The sequence below is a fragment of the Canis aureus genome, chromosome 36 (genome assembly GCF_053574225.1).
Source record: "Canis aureus isolate CA01 chromosome 36, VMU_Caureus_v.1.0, whole genome shotgun sequence".
NCBI lineage: Eukaryota > Metazoa > Chordata > Mammalia > Carnivora > Canidae > Canis > Canis aureus.
This window is the reverse complement of record NC_135646.1, coordinates 5,654,868-5,673,012: the sequence shown is the minus strand read 5'-3', so window position 1 is coordinate 5,673,012 and position 18,145 is coordinate 5,654,868. Positions and strand designations below refer to the sequence as shown.

At 47.2% G+C, this 18,145-nt stretch overlaps 2 protein-coding genes across 12 annotated transcripts in view; one reads left to right on the top strand and one right to left on the bottom strand.

Moving 5' to 3' along the window:
- Positions 1-254: 254 nt before the first annotated feature.
- Positions 255-7,001, bottom strand: RNF25 (ring finger protein 25). Of its 3 annotated transcripts, none has more exons than XM_077885608.1 (10): positions 6,537-7,001; positions 4,231-4,305; positions 3,886-3,988; positions 3,728-3,795; positions 3,565-3,634; positions 2,340-2,411; positions 2,102-2,245; positions 1,668-1,757; positions 1,252-1,386; positions 255-1,049 (listed from the first exon to the last, which is right to left on the bottom strand). In XM_077885608.1, the coding sequence occupies exons 1-10, from the start codon at positions 6,575-6,577 to the stop codon at positions 471-473; spliced, it is 1,377 nt and encodes a 458-aa protein (XP_077741734.1). In that variant the 5' UTR covers positions 6,578-7,001; the 3' UTR covers positions 255-470. The 3 variants fall into 3 exon arrangements, with proteins under 3 accessions (XP_077741734.1, XP_077741733.1, XP_077741735.1); XM_077885607.1 differs by having other exon boundaries at positions 1,668-1,760; positions 6,537-6,996; XM_077885609.1 differs by lacking the exon at positions 2,340-2,411 and having other exon boundaries at positions 1,668-1,760.
- The window catches only part of STK36 (serine/threonine kinase 36), a 24,886-nt gene continuing 12,997 nt past the window's right edge, over positions 6,257-18,145 (top strand). Inside the window, exons 1-11 of one of the 9 annotated variants that reach the window (XM_077885583.1) lie at positions 6,257-6,820; positions 7,300-7,365; positions 8,304-8,444; positions 8,555-8,632; positions 10,330-10,460; positions 10,706-10,955; positions 12,296-12,389; positions 12,877-13,046; positions 13,197-13,384; positions 13,897-13,996; positions 15,589-15,732. In XM_077885583.1, the coding sequence (XP_077741709.1) occupies positions 6,272-6,820; positions 7,300-7,365; positions 8,304-8,444; positions 8,555-8,632; positions 10,330-10,460; positions 10,706-10,955; positions 12,296-12,389; positions 12,877-13,046; positions 13,197-13,384; positions 13,897-13,996; positions 15,589-15,732 (1,911 nt within the window). In that variant the 5' untranslated portion in view covers positions 6,257-6,271. The other 8 variants (XM_077885589.1, XM_077885587.1, XM_077885590.1 and 5 more) reach the window with 8 other exon arrangements.

The following is an 18,145-nucleotide window of genomic DNA, read 5'->3' as shown; positions in this document are numbered from 1 at the left end:
GTACTTAGGTCAAAGGCAGGGGCCCTCAGGCATCCACAGAGGCCAGTGCTGGGGGTATAAGCTAAGGCAAAGCTGGAAGAGACACCATGGTAAACAGGGAAGTACAGTCTTCGATCTAAAGGCATTCGGTTTTAAAAAAATGTATATACATAAAAATGTGGACATATACACGGTGGGTGTGTGCACATCATATTCTTGCATGTTCTGCTTAGATGTTGGCATCTACTAGTTTTCCTGAAACCCACCACGCTGGCTGAGGTGTCAGGCCTATCTTTATTCAGAACTTGATCTCTTGGGAAAATGGGACTTCAGGGCAAAGTTGGAGCTAGTCTCCCACTCAGGTCTTGCTAGAGATTCAGAAAAAGCCATACTGTACAGGCTAGGCGCTACTAAGCAAAGAAAGCCAAACAAGGCCAAATCTCTTTATTGCCCCTCCCTGCCCCCCCAAATCCCTGCCCCCCACAGTACTGCTAGGAACCGTCCTCAGACTCCATGCTCAGGGGCTCCCTCCGAGTACCAGGACGAAAGGCTCCCCGACCCCGAGGCAGGCGGGGGTAGGAAGAACCCGGTGTCCGACCCTTGGAGCGCTCCCAGCGAGCACAGTCCCGAGTCCTGCGGGGTGGGGGACCCTGCCAGTTGCCAGGCCCCTTCTCTTGGGGAGGACCTTCAACCCCTTGGCTACAGGGTTCTGGCTTTAGGTCCATGGGCTCCTTGAGGGGCCCCTCAGGAGGTGGCAGTTCCTGGGTGTCACTGGTACCTTTGTGGGCATGGCACTCCCCTCCCTTTAGGTGCCTCCGTTCAGGCTGTTTCCAGGGGCCTCGACTGGCCCGGGGGGGATCTATCATAGCTTTCTGGGTCTCGCCCAACCTTTGCTGATTTGGCCCAGCCCCTGGAATCTTCTCACACGTGTACTGGGAGGCCACAGGCAGAGGAGCTGACAGGTTGGGCTGGGCAGTTGATGAGGTGGACAGTTCTGAGGCAAGGGCACTGGGTGGCTGGGATCCTCTGGAGGCATCTACAGCCGACTCCGGCTCCACAGGGGCAGGAGGCTAGAAAGAAATGAGCAGATGCAGTGAGGGAGGTGTAGTTTCCCAAAGCAGGGAGCTGTAGGCCCCTTGCTCACAGCTGAGGCTGACTGCCATCAGCCTCTAACCTTAAGGGTAGAACAGAGCTCTCCCTAGGGCCATGGCAGAGGGGCGCTGCTGGGAAGGTAGGGGGCAGTAAGGGAGGTGTGAGGAAGGCTTCCCTCACCTGCTGGAGGCTGATGAAGTACCGGTTACGCTCAGCCTCAAGGTCAATGATGCCTCCCCGCTCCTGCTGCCTCTGGTAGAGCCGCTTGCGCTCTTCTTGTTGGCGCAGGCTCTCTGCGCTGGGCTGGTATAGCTCCTGGAAGGCAGTGAGCAGAGTGAGAGCGGGGAAAAAAAAAATAGAAGGCAGACTCGAATCCCTGCTCTTTCAGGACTGCCTCAGATCTGCTTGAGGTTCTTGGGTTTGCCTCTCAGATCTGGGCTCTCAAAGCCTCAGCCTAGTTGGGGCTGTAGCTCTGCAGGGTCCCAGGCAGGTCAAGCCCAATTCTGGAGGTCCCATTTGAGGAAGATAAGATGCCATCCCTCCCTCCTTGGAGGATGCCATTATTCCTGGCTCAGATGACAAGGGAATTTCCTTACCATGGGCTGTTGGGGTTCAGGGGCTGCTTTCAGTGAGGCAAGATCATATACAAGGGGCTCTCTGCACACCGGACACTGCACACCGACTGCCTTCTAAAAATAGAGAAATCACAGCCCTGCTTCACGGCCCATAGTGCTCGCTTGCCAGCTGCCCAACCCAGTCAGCCAGGCTAATCTGAACAGGGCAGGGATGAAGGGCACAGGCACATTGAGGCAGGATAGGGCAGGGGTTGCCTCCCCAGATAGAGGTCTGGGAACTCTGAAACTGCACACAGCATGTATACATGTATATAAGAACACCCTTTTTTCTGGACAGAGGTGAGCTTTCAAATTTCAAAGGGATCTGTGACCCCAAAAAGGCGAAGAGCCCCTGGAGTCGAGGGACAGAAAAGGGTGTGAGGCGGTCAGGTGAGAGCAGGGGCTGGCAAGCTGACCTGCTTGGTTGCGGCATGCTGCCGTTCCTGCTCCTGCTCCTGGCCTTGAGCCTGTAGCTCACGCTCCATGTGCTGGATGTATCGAGCAAGGCAGTGGCAGTGGAAGTAGTGGTAACAGGGTGTTTTGGTAAAGGCCTCCTTCTCCTGAAGGGAGGAGACACAGGGCATGGCGCCGGAGCTCTCATGAGTCCTCCACTGCCAGCCCAAGCAGACGCCAGGTCCCAAGGGAGAAACCCACCTGGAAATCATAGAGGCAGATGACGCACTGGCCATGGGGGATATTATTGTCTGTGAGAATTTCCTTCCCTTTCTGAGAGGAGAGAAGACATTTCAAACAGGGAGGCAGGGGCAAGAACTGGGAACACAGCCAGGGTTCTACTATTCCCCGGGGTGAATGCGGGAATGTCTCCTACTAAGCTAGCATGTTACTTTGTGTTCATGCATTCCTGTCTCGGGGAGGTGTCCTCCCCCTGGAATCAGTCCTCCGCGTCCCTGCCCCTCCTGCCACATCAACCCAGCCGCACAATCCAATTTTGCTGTTTTTCCACTTCATAAATCACCTTTAGTACACCTCAGGGATGAAAATAATATGCCTCGAGAGAACAGAATGTTCAATTGAAACTCTTATCTTCTGGGAGGTCTTCTTTGGTTAACCCCCTCTGATTATCACTCCAAGAGGTCTGTTCTTCGAGCCAGCTTCCAGAAAAAGTTGAGGCATGGACAACCCAAATGAACAGAGAACTCAAGGGCATCAAGTTGGGCTGCAAACAAACTCCTTTGCACTGTTGTTTGAATAGCTAATATTCTGGAATTCCACAAAGCTCAAAGTGGCATTGTGGAGGCCGGGCTCAGGAGTGCTACAGTGGTCTAAGCCACTCGGACTCCAGGCCGCCCACCTTCATTCTTTTCTGAACATTTTTCTTCAAAAGTCAAAGTTTTGAAGTTTTGAAACAAGACTGTACTTAATTGTGTTTTTAATCTCAAGCAACAGAAGTTGTCTGTGTATGTGAACTTGTAGCTTTAGGTGTTCTCTGTGGGTTGTTAACTTCATTAGGGGAGAAACTGAGTAAAAGAACCATGACTTTTTTAGTCCTAGTCCACTGCAATGGCAGACTAGCCTTCAAATTTTTATTTGTGGTGAGACTCTCTAGGCAAGGTCTCTATCTCTTGCTACTTTCGGTTGCCAGTGCCCAGAGAATGCCTTGAAGCAGAATCAAGAAAAATTCAAGTTATAAAGGCAAAGTCATTTTTAGGATACTAGCATAGGCCACTTGGGGAAGCTAGGGAACTCTCTTTTGGGGGGGTGGTAGGATTCTTGGTAACAGAAAATTTCATCTTTCTGGATTTAGGCCTCACCTAAACAAGAGTAAATGAATGACTCCAGATGTATGTAAGATCCTAGGCCCATTACCTCCCCTAAGAGAAACAGCTCTAGGAGTTTCCCGAGCTAGCACACCTCTTACCTCGATGAGTTCATAGAGCATAGCAGTACCCAGCCCAGCATTGGCCACGTGGCTCAGTGCCTGTGAAATCCTGGAAAAGGGCAAAGCAAACATTAGGCCTGCTCCCTCCCCTCACCAGACTGAGCTGCAGCCCATTTTCCCTGCCCTGACCAGCCCAGCTTACTTGTGGATCTGTTCATCTGAGAGTCCTCGGGGGTTACGGATAGAGATCTGTGGCACCTCATTGGGGTACTAGTGGGAGGAAATGATGTTACTGCTAAAGCACTCCACCCCAGAGCCTCTCTCCTTTCTCCCTTTGCTGCCACAAGGCAGGGGCCTCACCTGTGTTGGGACCTGAAGCACCAGGGTGAAGCACACATACTGTGAATTCTGGTCTTCTGCAGTGGCAGGGTGCAGGGTGATGTAGATCTCCCATGGTGAGGATCTGTAGGTGGATGAAGTGGGGACCTGGGATGTGACTGGGCAGGAGTTTGAGGACCAGGAAAGATGGGAGTGAAACAGTAAAGCTGATGGAGGAAGTGAGAAGTGGGCTCTTTCTTTTGGGGGAGATTAAAGGAGTATGTCTGTCTCCATGAGAACATCTTCTCTGAATCAAGGCTCATGGATTCTGCATGAAATCTGCTCATTACTAACGGGACTCCTGCCCACCTTCAGTTGAATACGTACCTGCCATTTCCTTTAACCACCTGTAGTTCATCCAGATAGATAGACTCTAACACCTCGACTTCAGAGGGAAGTACCCTGGAGAGACAGGAGGAGATTGGCTCACCATTACAGCTCTCCCCATCAAAGCCTGCTAGAGCCTATGATGGCTGACTTTTACAAAACGAAATTTTGCCTGAGTGCGTTCTTTTGCTAACCTCCATAAAAACAGGGGAAATAGATTTTCTTACATTGTCAAGGGGCCAGGTAGGAAGCATGGGAATCAGAGTTTAAGGGACTATTCCTGTCAAGAGATGAGGAAATGGATTCTTGGGAAGGTGAAATGACTGGCTCAAATACCAAAGTTTAACAGGCAGAACTAGAAACAGAGCCTGACTCTGTTTAAATTCCATCGTGCTGCTGGTTGACTATCTCTGTGACCCAGAAATAAGCTGTCAAATGATTCACATCAAGGCTACCAATACCACTCCTAGCTTTCCCTACACCACTGTTCATGTGGATTCCAATGTCTACACATACTCTCAGTATCAGTTACCCTAAGCCTACTCAAGGAGATAGCAACCTGAACAGAAAAAGAGGTCTAGGTGGTATAAATACCATGATGTAGCAGAAGAGCCACCAGTTTTCGAGTAATAGGTACTAATCACTTATAGCTACATGATCTGAGTAACTCCGTAAGCTTGAGTCACTCTGGCTACTATATGTAGGTAATGCCACCTACTGTCTAGATTTATTGTAATGATAAAAGGCTGTTTATGTAAAGTATCTAATAATATCTTGGCCATAGTATGTAGTCTAGGTTCTTTTTTCTCCTATTTGTATATAACCTTCTCCTGTAAAAACGAAAGAAAAGGATATAGTCGGTATTCAATGTATTTACGACCCTTGCTATCTGGTTGATCTAGATCAACCTGTTTAGGTCAAGATCAGGTGGCCCTGATGTCAACGAGAGAACATACATGTTTAATCAAAGAAACAGGAGTTGTAATGACACTGAAGATTAGTGATAGGCTCAAGTCCATAGCTCTGCTCAGGTAATGCACATAAGGACGCATGCTTGGTTTCCTTTACAGTTATTGTTCCTTCTTCATCAAGAGCAGGGCTGCCCTAGCATATCCCATATATTACTCGTTCTCAAATTTTCTTTTTAAGTCTTAGGCCCCTCAAAATATAAAATAGATAACAGTGGTGTGGTTTGGGTTGACGTGAGTGTGGGAGTCTCAGGACACCACAGGCTAACTGTGCAATCACTACTGGCCTCTCCATGGCTCAACGTGTCTCCTCAGAATCATAAAGTTTCCCTAAATAAGTTGAAAACCATGAGCCTAGATAGTCTCAAAAAGGCCAACAGTGGCTGGGCTCCTTGAACCAATGACATCCATGAAGAGGCTTCACCTTCCCTAGTTGTGACTTGGGACCTGGATGTGAGGTGGTGACAAAAAAGGGGGTGAGGGTAGGGAGACTGTATAATGTCCTAGTACCAAAAACATGATTCAGAATCAGATAACCTGGATTCCTAGGTCATAGGTATGCACCTTTTTGGCAAATCGATTTACCTCTTCAGGCTTCATCTAGTCCCCTCAGGTGCTCGCACCTCAATTGGAAAAAGGACGCTTTTATGTATAAATCCACCGTGAGCCTCTCAACTATTCTATGAGGTAGATGCCACACCCACTTTTTTACATCTCAGGACACTGACTCACAGAAGCTAGGTGGCCCGGTCAGCATCACACGCTAATAAAATGTGGAGTGAACCCACATTTATCCTATTTCCAATCCCAGAGTCCTTCCAGGTTTGGGTCTCTTGTTGAGAATGCTTGAGAGAAGGACTAGGAGAGCTTTGTGTGAGGTGTAAAGCTTTATTCAAACAAGCTCATTCGTGCTGTCGGGGAGGGAGAAGGTTGAGGAAAACCTCGGCGGAAATAGGCTGACCCAAGGGGAAAGGGGTCGGGGCTGGAGGGCATCGGCTCCGGGAGGTAAAAGGGAGGTGGGAGAGGTGATAAGCAGGCATCCTTGGGACCCTGAGCAAATCCACTTCAGGACAATGAGACGAGTGAGGCCAGAGAAGAGGGGATCGAGCCAGCTAAGGCGCGGCCCGAGCTGGCCTGGCCTCCTCTCCCGTCCGATCGGTGCCCCTCCACCCTCAGCTCCCCGGTACAGAAGCTCTCTCAAGAAGACATGTCAGCGCCGCTGCCACCCCTTATCCCTCGCTCCGCCCCACAAGCCCGCCGTACGGACCGTCCGCGGCCACCGCCAGTCTCCGGGACCGGACCCAGGCGGCCAGCCAAAGCCCATGCCCCCAGAGTTACCAGTCCTCCTCCCCCGCAGCTGCCGACGCAGACGCCGCCATGTCTCCTCCGGCCCACAGCCGGAACCGGAAATGCCCTCTGGGAAGTCGGAGGCGGCGAGGAGGGAGCAGGCGCGCAGCCGTTTCCAGGCAACCGTGGACTCCGGGTCCTCAGGGGGTCCTGAGGCCCAAGGGACGGCTCGGAAGTGCCCTAGGAAGTGCCTATGGGCAGTCCTCCGTCTCTCCCAAAGCCTGAGCGCCTCTGTCCTCTGGGCTTCTTCTGGCCAATTCCAACGACTACAGCTGGTAACAGTGGGAGTCCAAAGAGTCCGGCTGTGGGGGGGAGGGGAAGAATTGTAAGTCAGGCAAAGTGTGCAGGCAGCCGGGCGGGGCGGGGCTGAGGGCCCGGGCCCACGTCCCTCGGCCTGAGGAGCTGGAAGCGCCTAGGCTGGGGGTGAGCGAGGGGCTTCGGTCTGCGAAGCGCGCCGGCCGGGGCCGTGGGCGGGCTGCTGGGCAGGTTGGCGGTGGCGGGAACTTGGGAGAGGCTGGGAGGGGCGGGGTCGGTGGGTCTGGCCGGATGGAGGGGGCGGGGGGGGCGGGGGGGCGAGGCTGGGCGGAGGGGGCGGGGCGAGGACGCGGCTGGGGCGGGGGAGGGGGCGGGGCCGGGCGGTCGGGTGTGCGCGGAGAGGGAAGGGGGCCACTGCGTCCTACGGGAACGGAGTTGGGGTGGGGTGGGGGGGCTGGAAAGGAGGGAGAACGACAAGAGGCGCTCTGTTTGCTCCGAGATCTCGTCTTGCCATTCACTCCACTACGATGTTTTTGAAGCCTGGATTATTATGAAAAAGGAAAAGGCAAGGTGGCTAACATTAAGCTTTCTTCCATGCCCGCACCAGGCCTCCTAGATGTGTAGACCTGTCCCTGGAGCTGTAGCTCTTCACCACCATCTCTACCTCCTTCCTTCTGAGGGATCCTGAAGCCTCTGTCATGGAAAAGTACCACGTGTTGGAGATGATTGGAGAAGGCTCTTTTGGGAGGGTGTATAAGGGTCGAAGAAAATACAGTGCTCAGGTGGTGCACAAAGAGGGGCGTCTCTTGGGTGGGATTCTGTACCTCCAACTACTGTGGAAAATGGGACCAGATTACCGGCCAGTATTCCTGAAGCACTCTCTCATTCCTCTTACAGAGTAGGAGCTCTAATATTGGATTACTTGAGTTCAGATCTTAAGTCCACCACTTTGTAGCCTTTGAACTATGGACAAGTTACTTAACCTCTCAGCGTCTCTTTCCTCATCTCTAGGATGAGGATAAAAACAGTATCTGATTGATGGGGTTTGAGGATTAAATGTGATTAACACTGAATCACTACGCTAGTATAGTGTCTGGCACCTAGTAAACAGTAAATAAATTATGTTTATTATTATTCTCTCTGTCAAGCCATAGCAGAAGAGAGAGACCACTTGAACTCTATTCTTTCTTCATTTTTTTTCTTCTTTCTCTTTCCCTTAAATCTTTTTTTTTTTTCTTTCCCTTAAATCTTTACCCAGAGTGCTTTACCCAGATTAGAACACCTCTCCCAGAATCCACCAAAGGGATCTGCCTGGTGGAGGCTGTTTTGTCCTAGGGCAGGGGGTGGGGGAGGCCTAGATAAGGCCAGGGTATATGGGGTAAGGGGAGGAGCTGACTAGTGGGTAATGAGAATTTGTTCAATCTAAAGCCGGAGTTCTGGAACTCTGAGATGAATGTTTCAATAGTGTGATTAGGCCTTGATGTTTCATCTTACCACTGACAGGTGGTGGCCCTGAAGTTCATTCCAAAATTAGGACGCTCAGAGAAGGAGCTGAGAAATCTGCAACGAGAGATTGAAATCATGCGGGGTCTGCGGCATCCTAACATAGTGCATATGCTTGACAGCTTTGAAACTGACAAAGAGGTGCACTTGGGTTTTGGGTCACCCTTCCCCAAGAAGAAGGCTCCCAGAAATTTCCTGACCTCACAATGCATAAATCTGGAGCCATCAGTACCATTGTCTTCTCCCTGCAGGTGGTGGTGGTGACAGACTATGCTGAGGGAGAGCTCTTTCAGATCTTGGAAGATGACGGAAAACTTCCTGAAGACCAGGTACCTTTCCTGGCTCAAACTTCTCCTCTCCCCTGACCTCTTTTCAGCTTAAGGACTGGTAGGGAAAGCTCGGGGCACTGACCGTCACCATTTTGAAAAGTCCTGAGGAAAATACAAGACTCTAGGTGTCTATGGAGTCAGTGTGGTGTGACAGGAAAGTATGTGAACACTGGAGCTCAAATCTCTGAGTACAGAGGTTGACCCTACCACTTTCTAGCTGGATCTTCGTGGGTAAGTTCCTTTAACCTCTTTGTGCTGTTTCCTCATTTAAAAATGGAAGTAATTATAACGTCTGTTTCATGAGGCTATTGTGAAGATTAGTGAATTCTTTTTTTTTAAAAAGATTTTACTTATTTATTCATGATAGACACACACACACAGAGGGACAGAGACACAGGCAGAGGGAGAAGCAGGCTTCATGCAGGGAGCCCGATGCGGGACCTGATCCCGGGACTCCAGGATCAGGCCCTGGGCCAAAGGCAGGTGCTAACCACTGAGCAACCCAGGGGGATCCCTAGTGAATTAATTCTTGTAAAGTGTTTAGAAGAGTGCCTGACACACAGTATTCAATATAGTTAGTTATTATTGCTATTATTTTTTAAGATTTATTTTTTTAAAGATTTTATTTATTTATTCATGAGAGACAGAGAGAGAGAGAGGCAGAGACACAGGCAGAGGGAGAAGCAGGCTCCATGCAGGATGCCCAACGTGGGACTCGTCCCGGGTCTCCAGGATCACACCCTGGGCTGAAGGCAGCACTAAACCACTGAGCCATTTGGGCTTCCCAATTTTATTTATTCTTTTGATAGAGATAGAAAGAGAAAGAGCGGGTGCCTGCATGCACAAGCATGGGGAGTGACGGAAGTGGGGAGCCTGACTTGGGGCTCAACCCCAGGACCCTCAGATCATGACCTGAGCCCAAAGCAGCTGCTTAACCGATTGAGCCACCCAGGCACCCCAGTTCACGATTATTAATGCTGTTTCTTCCCTAAAGGCATCTTTAGGGAAGAAGGGCTAGTGTGTGGTACCAGAGAGGGCAGGAAGGTATAAGGGGCGTAGTTAAGGCAGGATTCACCACCAAGACCTAGTGGTTAGCAGTGGGATTTGGTTGAACACATTCTCCAGCCACAGTCGTTGTAGGGATTTCTCTGTACCCTAGCAAGCAAGTAGGCCCCCCTCAAGACTTCTTATTGCATCATTTTATCTCCTTCTAAGGATTATTATTTGTAAGTCATCATCTCGTCCATTTTTTCTATCTTATTCGTTTGCATACTTCTCTTGAGAAAAAGAACTTTGTCTCATTTAATGACAGCTAACGTATGTTGAAGGTTTACTAAGTGCCAGGCACCATTCTGAGTATGGAATGCTGTAATTTATTTAATCCTTGCAGTAATCCTATAAGGGAGGTGGTATTATTATCGTCACTTCGTAAATGACATATTTGAAAGGCATGAGATAATTTGCTCATCGTGGTCATGTGGCTACTGAGACTCAGAACATTTTCCTTGAGTGAGTGAATGAACAAGTGAAAGAATGAATGAATGGGGCAGCAAGAACTAAGGAAGATGTTATGTGAAGCTCTGGAAGAAAGAAAAAGAAGAGAAGATGACATCAGTAATTTAGGGAAGTGTCTTTGGAATCAACAGGAGTCTCCTTCGTCTGACCTCTCCTTTTTGTTGCACCCGTTTGACCCCTAGGTTCAAGCCATCGCTGCCCAGTTGGTGTCTGCTCTGTACTATCTGCATTCCCACCGCATCCTCCACCGAGACATGAAACCGCAGAACATCCTTCTTGCCAAGGGTGGTGGTATCAAGCTCTGTGACTTTGGGTGAGGAGAAGACTGACCTTCCTTCTCTGCTTCTAGTTCTGTAGGGAGTCTTAGACCATATGCTTGACTTACCCGGGTCTCATATTAGAACCCGAGCTGGAGACTGGGATTCCTATTGGGTCTTTTGAAAGGCGCTCTCTGTTTGCATTTGGGATATCTCACACAATGACAGGTAGTAGTCAGCAGGCCTAGTTTATATTGATCATACATTCTCTTTTCCTATTTCCTTCCATCGTCTCCTGCAGATTTGCCCGGGCGATGAGCACCAACACGATGGTGCTGACCTCCATCAAAGGCACACCACTTTATATGTCTCCAGAGCTGGTGGAAGAGCGACCATATGACCACACCGCAGACCTCTGGTCTGTGGGCTGCATACTGTATGAGTTGGCTGTAGGCACCCCTCCCTTCTATACTACAAGCATCTTTCAGCTGGTCAGCCTCATTCTCAAGGACCCTGTGCGCTGGCCAACCACCATTAGTCCTTGCTTCAAGGTAACGAACATAGAAAGGGAAATTACTTTTGCATCAGACACCTGTGTTCCTGTGCCCCCGTTCCCTTTTCCAAAATCTGGGGCAAGACTTTGCAGTTACTGAATGAATGCAGGAGCTGGGCCAAGCTGCCTTGCTTTTCTACTGCAGGGGCGGATTCTGGGAGGCTGTTCTAAGATCGGCCAAACGGGAATAGCAGACTCTGCTGGGGGCAGATTATTCTTTATCGCAATGGGAAGGTAATTTTGAGCCACGAGGGACAGATGCTGTCCTCTTACACACTCTCTATCCTGCTTATTTGCTATCAGATGCAAGATGGTGTTTAGATTTGCCCACAAAACTTTCAGTCTTCCTGAAAGAAGGAACCCTCAGACATCCAGACAGCCAGAGCTAGTGGGGCTAGCTCAGTGATAGGGGCAGATGACAGAAATGCTGCTTGTTGATTGTAGCTAAGTTGCAGCAGGGGAAGGGGGGGAGGTGGGAGGGAGGGAAAAGAGTTGACCCTTTTTTTATTTCTTATCTAGGGCAAAATTTAGGCCCTCAATGGAATTTAAATGCAACCTTTTCCCAGAGTGCAGTCTCATTATAACTTTCCCTTGCCCTGTCTGAGATGAAAAGGGACAAGTTTCTCCCTAACCTATTTAGTTGGGGAGGCTCAAGTAGTTATCAAAGTGAATCTAAACAAAAGAAACTTCTGTGAGTGAGAGACACAAGATATTCATTCTGTCTTAGAGCAGACACGTAGTCATCTTCATTCAGCAAGAGCCATAGTACACTAATCACCTTGTTTTAAAGCAGTGGTCATCACCTACCAGTACCTTCTATTCCAGTTTTAGGCCCAACTGAGGATTTTCCCAAGATTACCTCATAACAGATGTACCTTTTTCAGAGGCAGTCTCCCTTTCCCACCACCGTCTGAAAACTTGCCAAAAGATTTCTGTTTTGCGTGCTCCCAAACCTATCTTTACACAGTGACTTTGTGTGTGAGTGTGCGTTTAGCCACAAATGCATCTGTTCCTACCTGGCTGCAGACAAACCCACAATCAAAGGGAGGACACAGTGAGCGACTTGGACCCCTTTGAACGTTTGCTTTCTGAAGATGATTATGAAGGTGACAGAATGTTTCTGGATAGGAATTGGGGCTTTCCGGGAGGTGAGGCGGTGAAGTCTGTCTCTGGAGCCAGGGAAATGAGGCCTGAGGATAGGGCTAGAGAGTCTGTGATCAAGACCAGCTAGTTTGCTGAAGGAATGGACTCAGGAGTCTTGGTTTCCTGCTTCTACTGGGGAGCTGAAGAGAGCCTGTAGGAAAGCAAGGACCCACGGGTTATTTTTTCTTTCCACAGAGCTTCCTGCAGGGACTGCTCACCAAAGACCCCAGGCAGCGTCTGTCCTGGCCAGACCTCTTACATCATCCCTTTATAGCTGGTCGTGTCACCAGTGAGTCATTACGGTTCCCAGGGCTTTGGCACTTCCCTGGTGTTCTTCTCAACCCACCCTCGTCCCCCATGTCTGGATGCAGTGCATCTGCTTTACCCTACCAGCTCGAACTTTCTTTCTTTTTTTTTTTTTTTTAATTTATGATAGTCACAGAGAGAGAGAGGGGCAGAGACATAGGCAGAGGGAGAAGTAGGCTCCATGCACCGGGAGCCTGACGTGGGATTCGATCCCGGGTCTCCAGGATCGCGCCCTGGGCCAAAGGCAGGCGCCAAACCACTGCGCCACCCAGGGATCCCTCGAACTTTCTTCCTAGCCCCTTGCCTGACCTCTGCCACTTCCCATGCCACCCCACCCCACTCCCTCTTTCTCACGTTGTTAAAATGATCTTCCACAGAAGCCTGAAGACACTGAGGTTGTCTCTGGCTAAGTGGAGATGATGGCTCCACTCCAGTGTGATCACATATTCTTCCCTCTTTCTTCCTTGCAGTAATAACTGAACCAGGAGGCTCAGATTTGGGCACCCCATTCACCAGTCATCTACCCCCAGAACTTCAGGTCCTAAAGGAACAGCAGGTGCATCGACTGGCCCCCAAGGGCAATCGATCTCGCATCTTGCGACTTGCCTGTAAGCGCATGGCTGAGGAGGCCAAGCGGAAGGTATGTGAGACAGAGGGGACAGGTGACATGACTAGACTAGCGACTGGGAAAGTTGGAGAAGGAAGGTGAGAAAGGGCCATGAATAGAAATCATAATGCCTTGTGGCAACCACATGGTTTTGATGCCGTGTCTCCTGCCCACTTCCCACAGAAACACCAGAACACAGGACCTGCCCTTGAGCAAGAGGATAGGACCAGCAAGATGGCTTCTGGCACAGCCCCTCTGCCTAGACTAAGAGCCACTCCTCAGGAACCAGGCCTCATAGCTGGGATCTTGGCCTCAGAAATGAAGAGCAGCTGGGCTGAATGGGGGGCTGGAGAGACCCCCCCTGCACCTCGGTGAGGAAAGGATAGTCAGGGATTTATAGGATGAGGTATCTTGTGGATTGATTTAAGCTAAAGCTAAAGCTTTAGCCAAAGCAAATACAATATGGTGCCATGGTGCCTAGCACCATTTAGCCACTGCCTAAATGGAGACAGGGCCCTGGGAGTCCAAGGCCTAGGTTCTTGAATTCTGATTCATCAGAATATTTTTCTGATTCATCAGGAATCAGAACTTTCTATTCTCTATGCCTTTATTAACTGAGAAAGAAAGAATGTCTCCGTGCAAAAGGGAAGATTATTTGAGTTGCAAGCTCCAAGTGAAAACCGCCAAGGTAGACTTGAGAGTAAGATCCAAAGTGGAAGAGCAGTCAAGAATAAGTGTGTAGTGGTCAACATCCTGTCCTACAAGAGACCGCTCCCCTATCCAATCCTTTATGGCTTATTCTTCATTCTTATCCTGGGCCTAGAGAGAGGGAAATGTTCCTGAACCTCACAGGAACTCCTCCTACTCCCTGTTCCTCTGGCAGGGAAAACCAGATCACCCAGGATTGTGAACAAGCTGACCCAGAGCTGAGGCCAGAGGTGGTGGGCCAGCAGAGCATTGATGCAGTGGACCTAGAAAATGAGGTAAGCCCTAAGGGGCTCCATTTGGCCTTGACCCTGCCGGGAGATGTTGGATCTGGGTTACAGTGATTCCCAACTATCCAAGCAAGTATGAGCTCCCCTTGTGTTAAAAATTGCTTTTTTATTATAATTTGTAGATTTTAATTGCATAGTGTCTGAACATATAATTATCAAAAATTGGAACACATAGGTAAAAATGAAGCCTTACCCCATCTGGAGCCTTACCCCAATCCCAGAGGTGTCTGTTGTTATTAGTTTAGTCTTTCTTCTTCCAGACTTCCTGAATTTTTACATATATGTATATGCACACACAAATCTACAGTTTGGCTGTTCTTACGTATCTGAGTTCACACCACGTATACTGTTTTACATTGTGCCTCACTTACCATATAACCTGTTTTGGAGAGCCTTCTACATCTGAACATGTAGTTTTGGGGGGATTTTAACTTTTTATTTTTATTAAGTTTCAAACTTAATAATTGTGAGGAGGCCACAAAAAGTTCCTGTATACCCTTCACACAAATTAGCCCACTGTTAAAATGCTGCCATAGTTGCTTTGATTCTCTCTCTAGATATCTGCATATGGGTGTATCTTTATTGAGTCATTTTAGGGTCAGTTGCAATTATGTCCCTTTACTCCTAAGTGCTTGAGTGCATATTTCTGAAGAATGAGACCATTAACCTACACCGTGACAGTACAATAACAGACGTCAGAAATTTAATGCGGATATAATTCTTTTACTTCATCTACAATCCATATTTAAAGTTTGCCAGTTGCTCCAGTAATGTTTTTTATAGGGGAAAATTTTTTTTTCCCAGTCCATGCTCTAATCTGGTGTTACATATTGTGTTTAGTTGTTATGCCTCATGAGTTTCCTTTATTCTGGAAGAGTTTCTAGTTTTTCTTTGTTTTTCATAACTGACAATTTTGAGGTACAGAGGCCAGTTATTTTATAGAATGTTCCTCAAATTCAATATTTCCTCCTGATGAGATTCGTTTATGTATGGGAATACTACATAAGTGATACATCCCCCCTTCTACACTCTTTTTATTTTTATTTTTTTAAAGAGAATTCTTTTTTTTTTTTTTTTAAGATTTTATTTATTTATTCATAGAGACACACACAGAGAGAGAGAGAGAGGCAGAGACACACAGGCAGAGGGAGAAGCAGGCTTCATGCAGAGAACCCGATGCGGGACTCAATCCAGGGTCTCCAGAATCATGCCTTGGGCTGCAGGCGGCGCTAAAGCGCTGCGCCACCGGGGCTGCCCCCTACACTCTTTTTAATAACTTCATAATATTTCCTAAGATGGATGTGCCATGATTTATTATTCCCTTACTGATTGCCTTTATGATATTTCCAATTTTTTAAATTAGAAACCATGTTGTGATAGACATATTTTTAGATACCTCTTTAAGAACACATGCCAGTATTCTCCAAGAGACTTTTCAAGACCCCTCAAGTGCTGTCAACTGTACCTTTTTAAACTGGTGGTTGGAAAAAATACATCTGTACCAAAGAATTCACTGGTTCTTGCATCTACTCCAATGATTCACCAGGTTGAGTGACCTCTTTTATTCCCCTATGCTTCAGGAGCCAGATAGCGATGACGAGTGGCAACACCTGCTAAAGACTGGTGAACCTGTGCCCATCCAACTGAAGGCTCCTCTCACTCTGCTGTGCAATCCTGACTTCTGCCAACGCATCCAGGGTCAGCTGCATGAGGCTGGAGGGCAGGTAACGGGCACAAGTAACGGGATTTTAGACTATTTTAGTCACAGATGAGGCATGAAAAAAACAGGAGAAAAAAGGAGGTTTGTCCCTTTCCAATTCTCTTTCAATTCATCTGTTTAATTCAAGATTTTCTAAGCTCCTTTAGTAACACAGAAAGAACAGTCCTTGGCTCTCTAAAGTAAATAAATATTTTTTAAAAAGGAGGCGCCTTGGTGGCTCAGTCGGTTGAGTGTCTGACTCTTGATTTCTGCTCAGGTCATGATCTCAGGGTTGAGAGACCTAGTCCAGCCTCAGGCTCCACATTCAGGAGGGAGTCTGCTTGAGATTCTCTTTCTCCCTCTGCCTCTCTGCCCCCTGTGCATGTAAGCTCGTGTATGTGCTCTCTCTCTCTAATAAATACATAAATCTTAAAAAAAAAAAAAAAAGAACAGGCCTCAATTTTTCTGAAGCAAAAAACATTCATCTAGAGCAAGAATGGGCAAACTTGGATGGTAAATGTTTTAGACATTGAAGAGCAAGAGGCAAAAATGGAGGATATTGTTAAGTCCTTCCATGATGAGAGAAAGCTCTCTTCCACACAATTTTATTGATGAAATTAAAGTATAGATATAGTAAGTATGTAAGAGGTTCTAACATAAATATACTAATGAGAAGAATGAGATTCTTTTTTAAAGGATAGCATTTTAATTTGCATTCATAATAAGTGTTTTTTTTCTTACAAAGGCTTTCCTTTTCTGAAACACCATGTTCTTCCTTGCCAGGAACTCACCAAAATATGTTGCCTGCATCTCTTTCCTTCTCTTTTCCTTAAGGTTTTTTTTTTAGTGCGTTTTAGAAAATGTACCAAATTGTGAGACCGTCACTATAATATATTTTTAGAATATTTTTATCCCTCCATTAAGATCCCTCATACCCATTTACAGGTAATTATCAGTCCCAACCCTGGCCTCAGACCCCTGTCTACTTTCTGTCTCATAGATTTGCCTTTGCTGGACCTAAATGGAATCATAAAAATATACAGTCTTTATATTTGGTTCCTTTCATGTAGTAGAATGTTTTTGAGGTTTGTTCTTCTTGTGAGGTGTATCAATACTTCATTTCTCTTTGTTGCTGATTAGAATTCCATCATATGGATGTATCACATTTTGTTTATTCACTCACTAGTTGATGGACATTTGAATTGTTTCCACTTTTTGGCTTTTGTGAATAACTTTGCCATTCAGGACATTCACGTGGAAGTCTTTGTGTGGGCATACATTTTCATTTTTCTTTCTTGGATACCTAAGAATTGCTGGGTTGTATGGTAATTTATATTTATCATTTTAAGAAGCTGCTAAACTATTTTCCAAAGTGGCTGTCTCATTTTGCATTCCCACCAGCACTGTGTGAAGGTCTCTGTTTCTCCATGTTCTTGCCAACATATATTATTGTTTGTCTTTTTATCACAGCCATTCTAGTGAATGTGAAATAGTGTCTTATTGTCATTTTAATTTGAATTTTGCTAATAACTAATGAGGATCTTTTCATGTGCTTATTAGCTCTTTGTATTTCTTCTTTGGCGAAATATCCATTCAGTCATTTTGCTCATTTTTAAATCTGGTTGTTTGAGTTTTAAGAGTTCTTTGTATATTCTGGGTAGGAGACCTTTATCAGATATATGGTTTGCAAATATTTTCTCCCAGGCTCTGATTTGTCTTTTTATTTTCATAAGAGTGTTTTTTGAAGCACAAAGGTTTTGAATTTTGATGACGTCAAGTTACCATTTTTTTTTTCTTTTGTGGATTATGCTTTTGGTGTTAGAAGAAAGAATTCTTTTCCAAACCCAAAGTCTGGAAGACTTTTCTTCCATGTTTTTTCTAAAAGTTTTTTAGTTGGAGCTCTAATATTTATGTCTCTGGCCCATTTTGAGTTACTTTTTATGTATAACGTGAGGTAGGGATCTAAGTTCATCTCTCTGCATGTGGCTGTACAGCATCCATGGTCTAAGGCACCCTTTTCCTCATTGAATTGCCTTGGCACCATGCACCTCCCTCTGGCCCTTCCGTGCTGTCCTCGCTGTCTTCACAGTGTTGGGTAACTTCAATTGGGTAGCCCCAGTGGCACAGCAGTTTAGCGCCGCCTGCAGCCCAGGGCGTGACCCTGGAGACCTGGGATCAAGTCCCACATTGGGCTCCCTGCATGGAGCCTGCTTCTCGTTCTGCCTGTGTCTCTGCCCCTCTCTCTCTCTTTCTCTCTCTCTCTCTCTCTCTCTCTCTCGTGTCTCTCATGAATAAATAAAATCTTTTTTAAAAAAATAGGGAGGCAGGTGAAAAGCTCTGCCTCCAGGGTAAAACTTCGGAGTTTAAATTCCAGCCGAACTACTCTTTAGCTGTGTGATAATTGACTCCTTACTTAACCTTCCTATAGACTTTAATCT

Coding starts and splice junctions, on each gene's coding strand:
- RNF25 (XM_077885607.1), bottom strand. CDS start 6,577: ATGGCGGCGTCTGCGTCGGCAGCTGCGGGGGAGGAGGACTG. Junction 3,989..4,230: donor GTGGTTAAAGGAAATGGCAG/GTACGTATTCAA, acceptor ATCCACCTACAG/ATCCTCACCATGGGAGATCT. Junction 1,050..1,251: donor ACTTCATCAGCCTCCAGCAG/GTGAGGGAAGCC, acceptor ATTTCTTTCTAG/CCTCCTGCCCCTGTGGAGCC.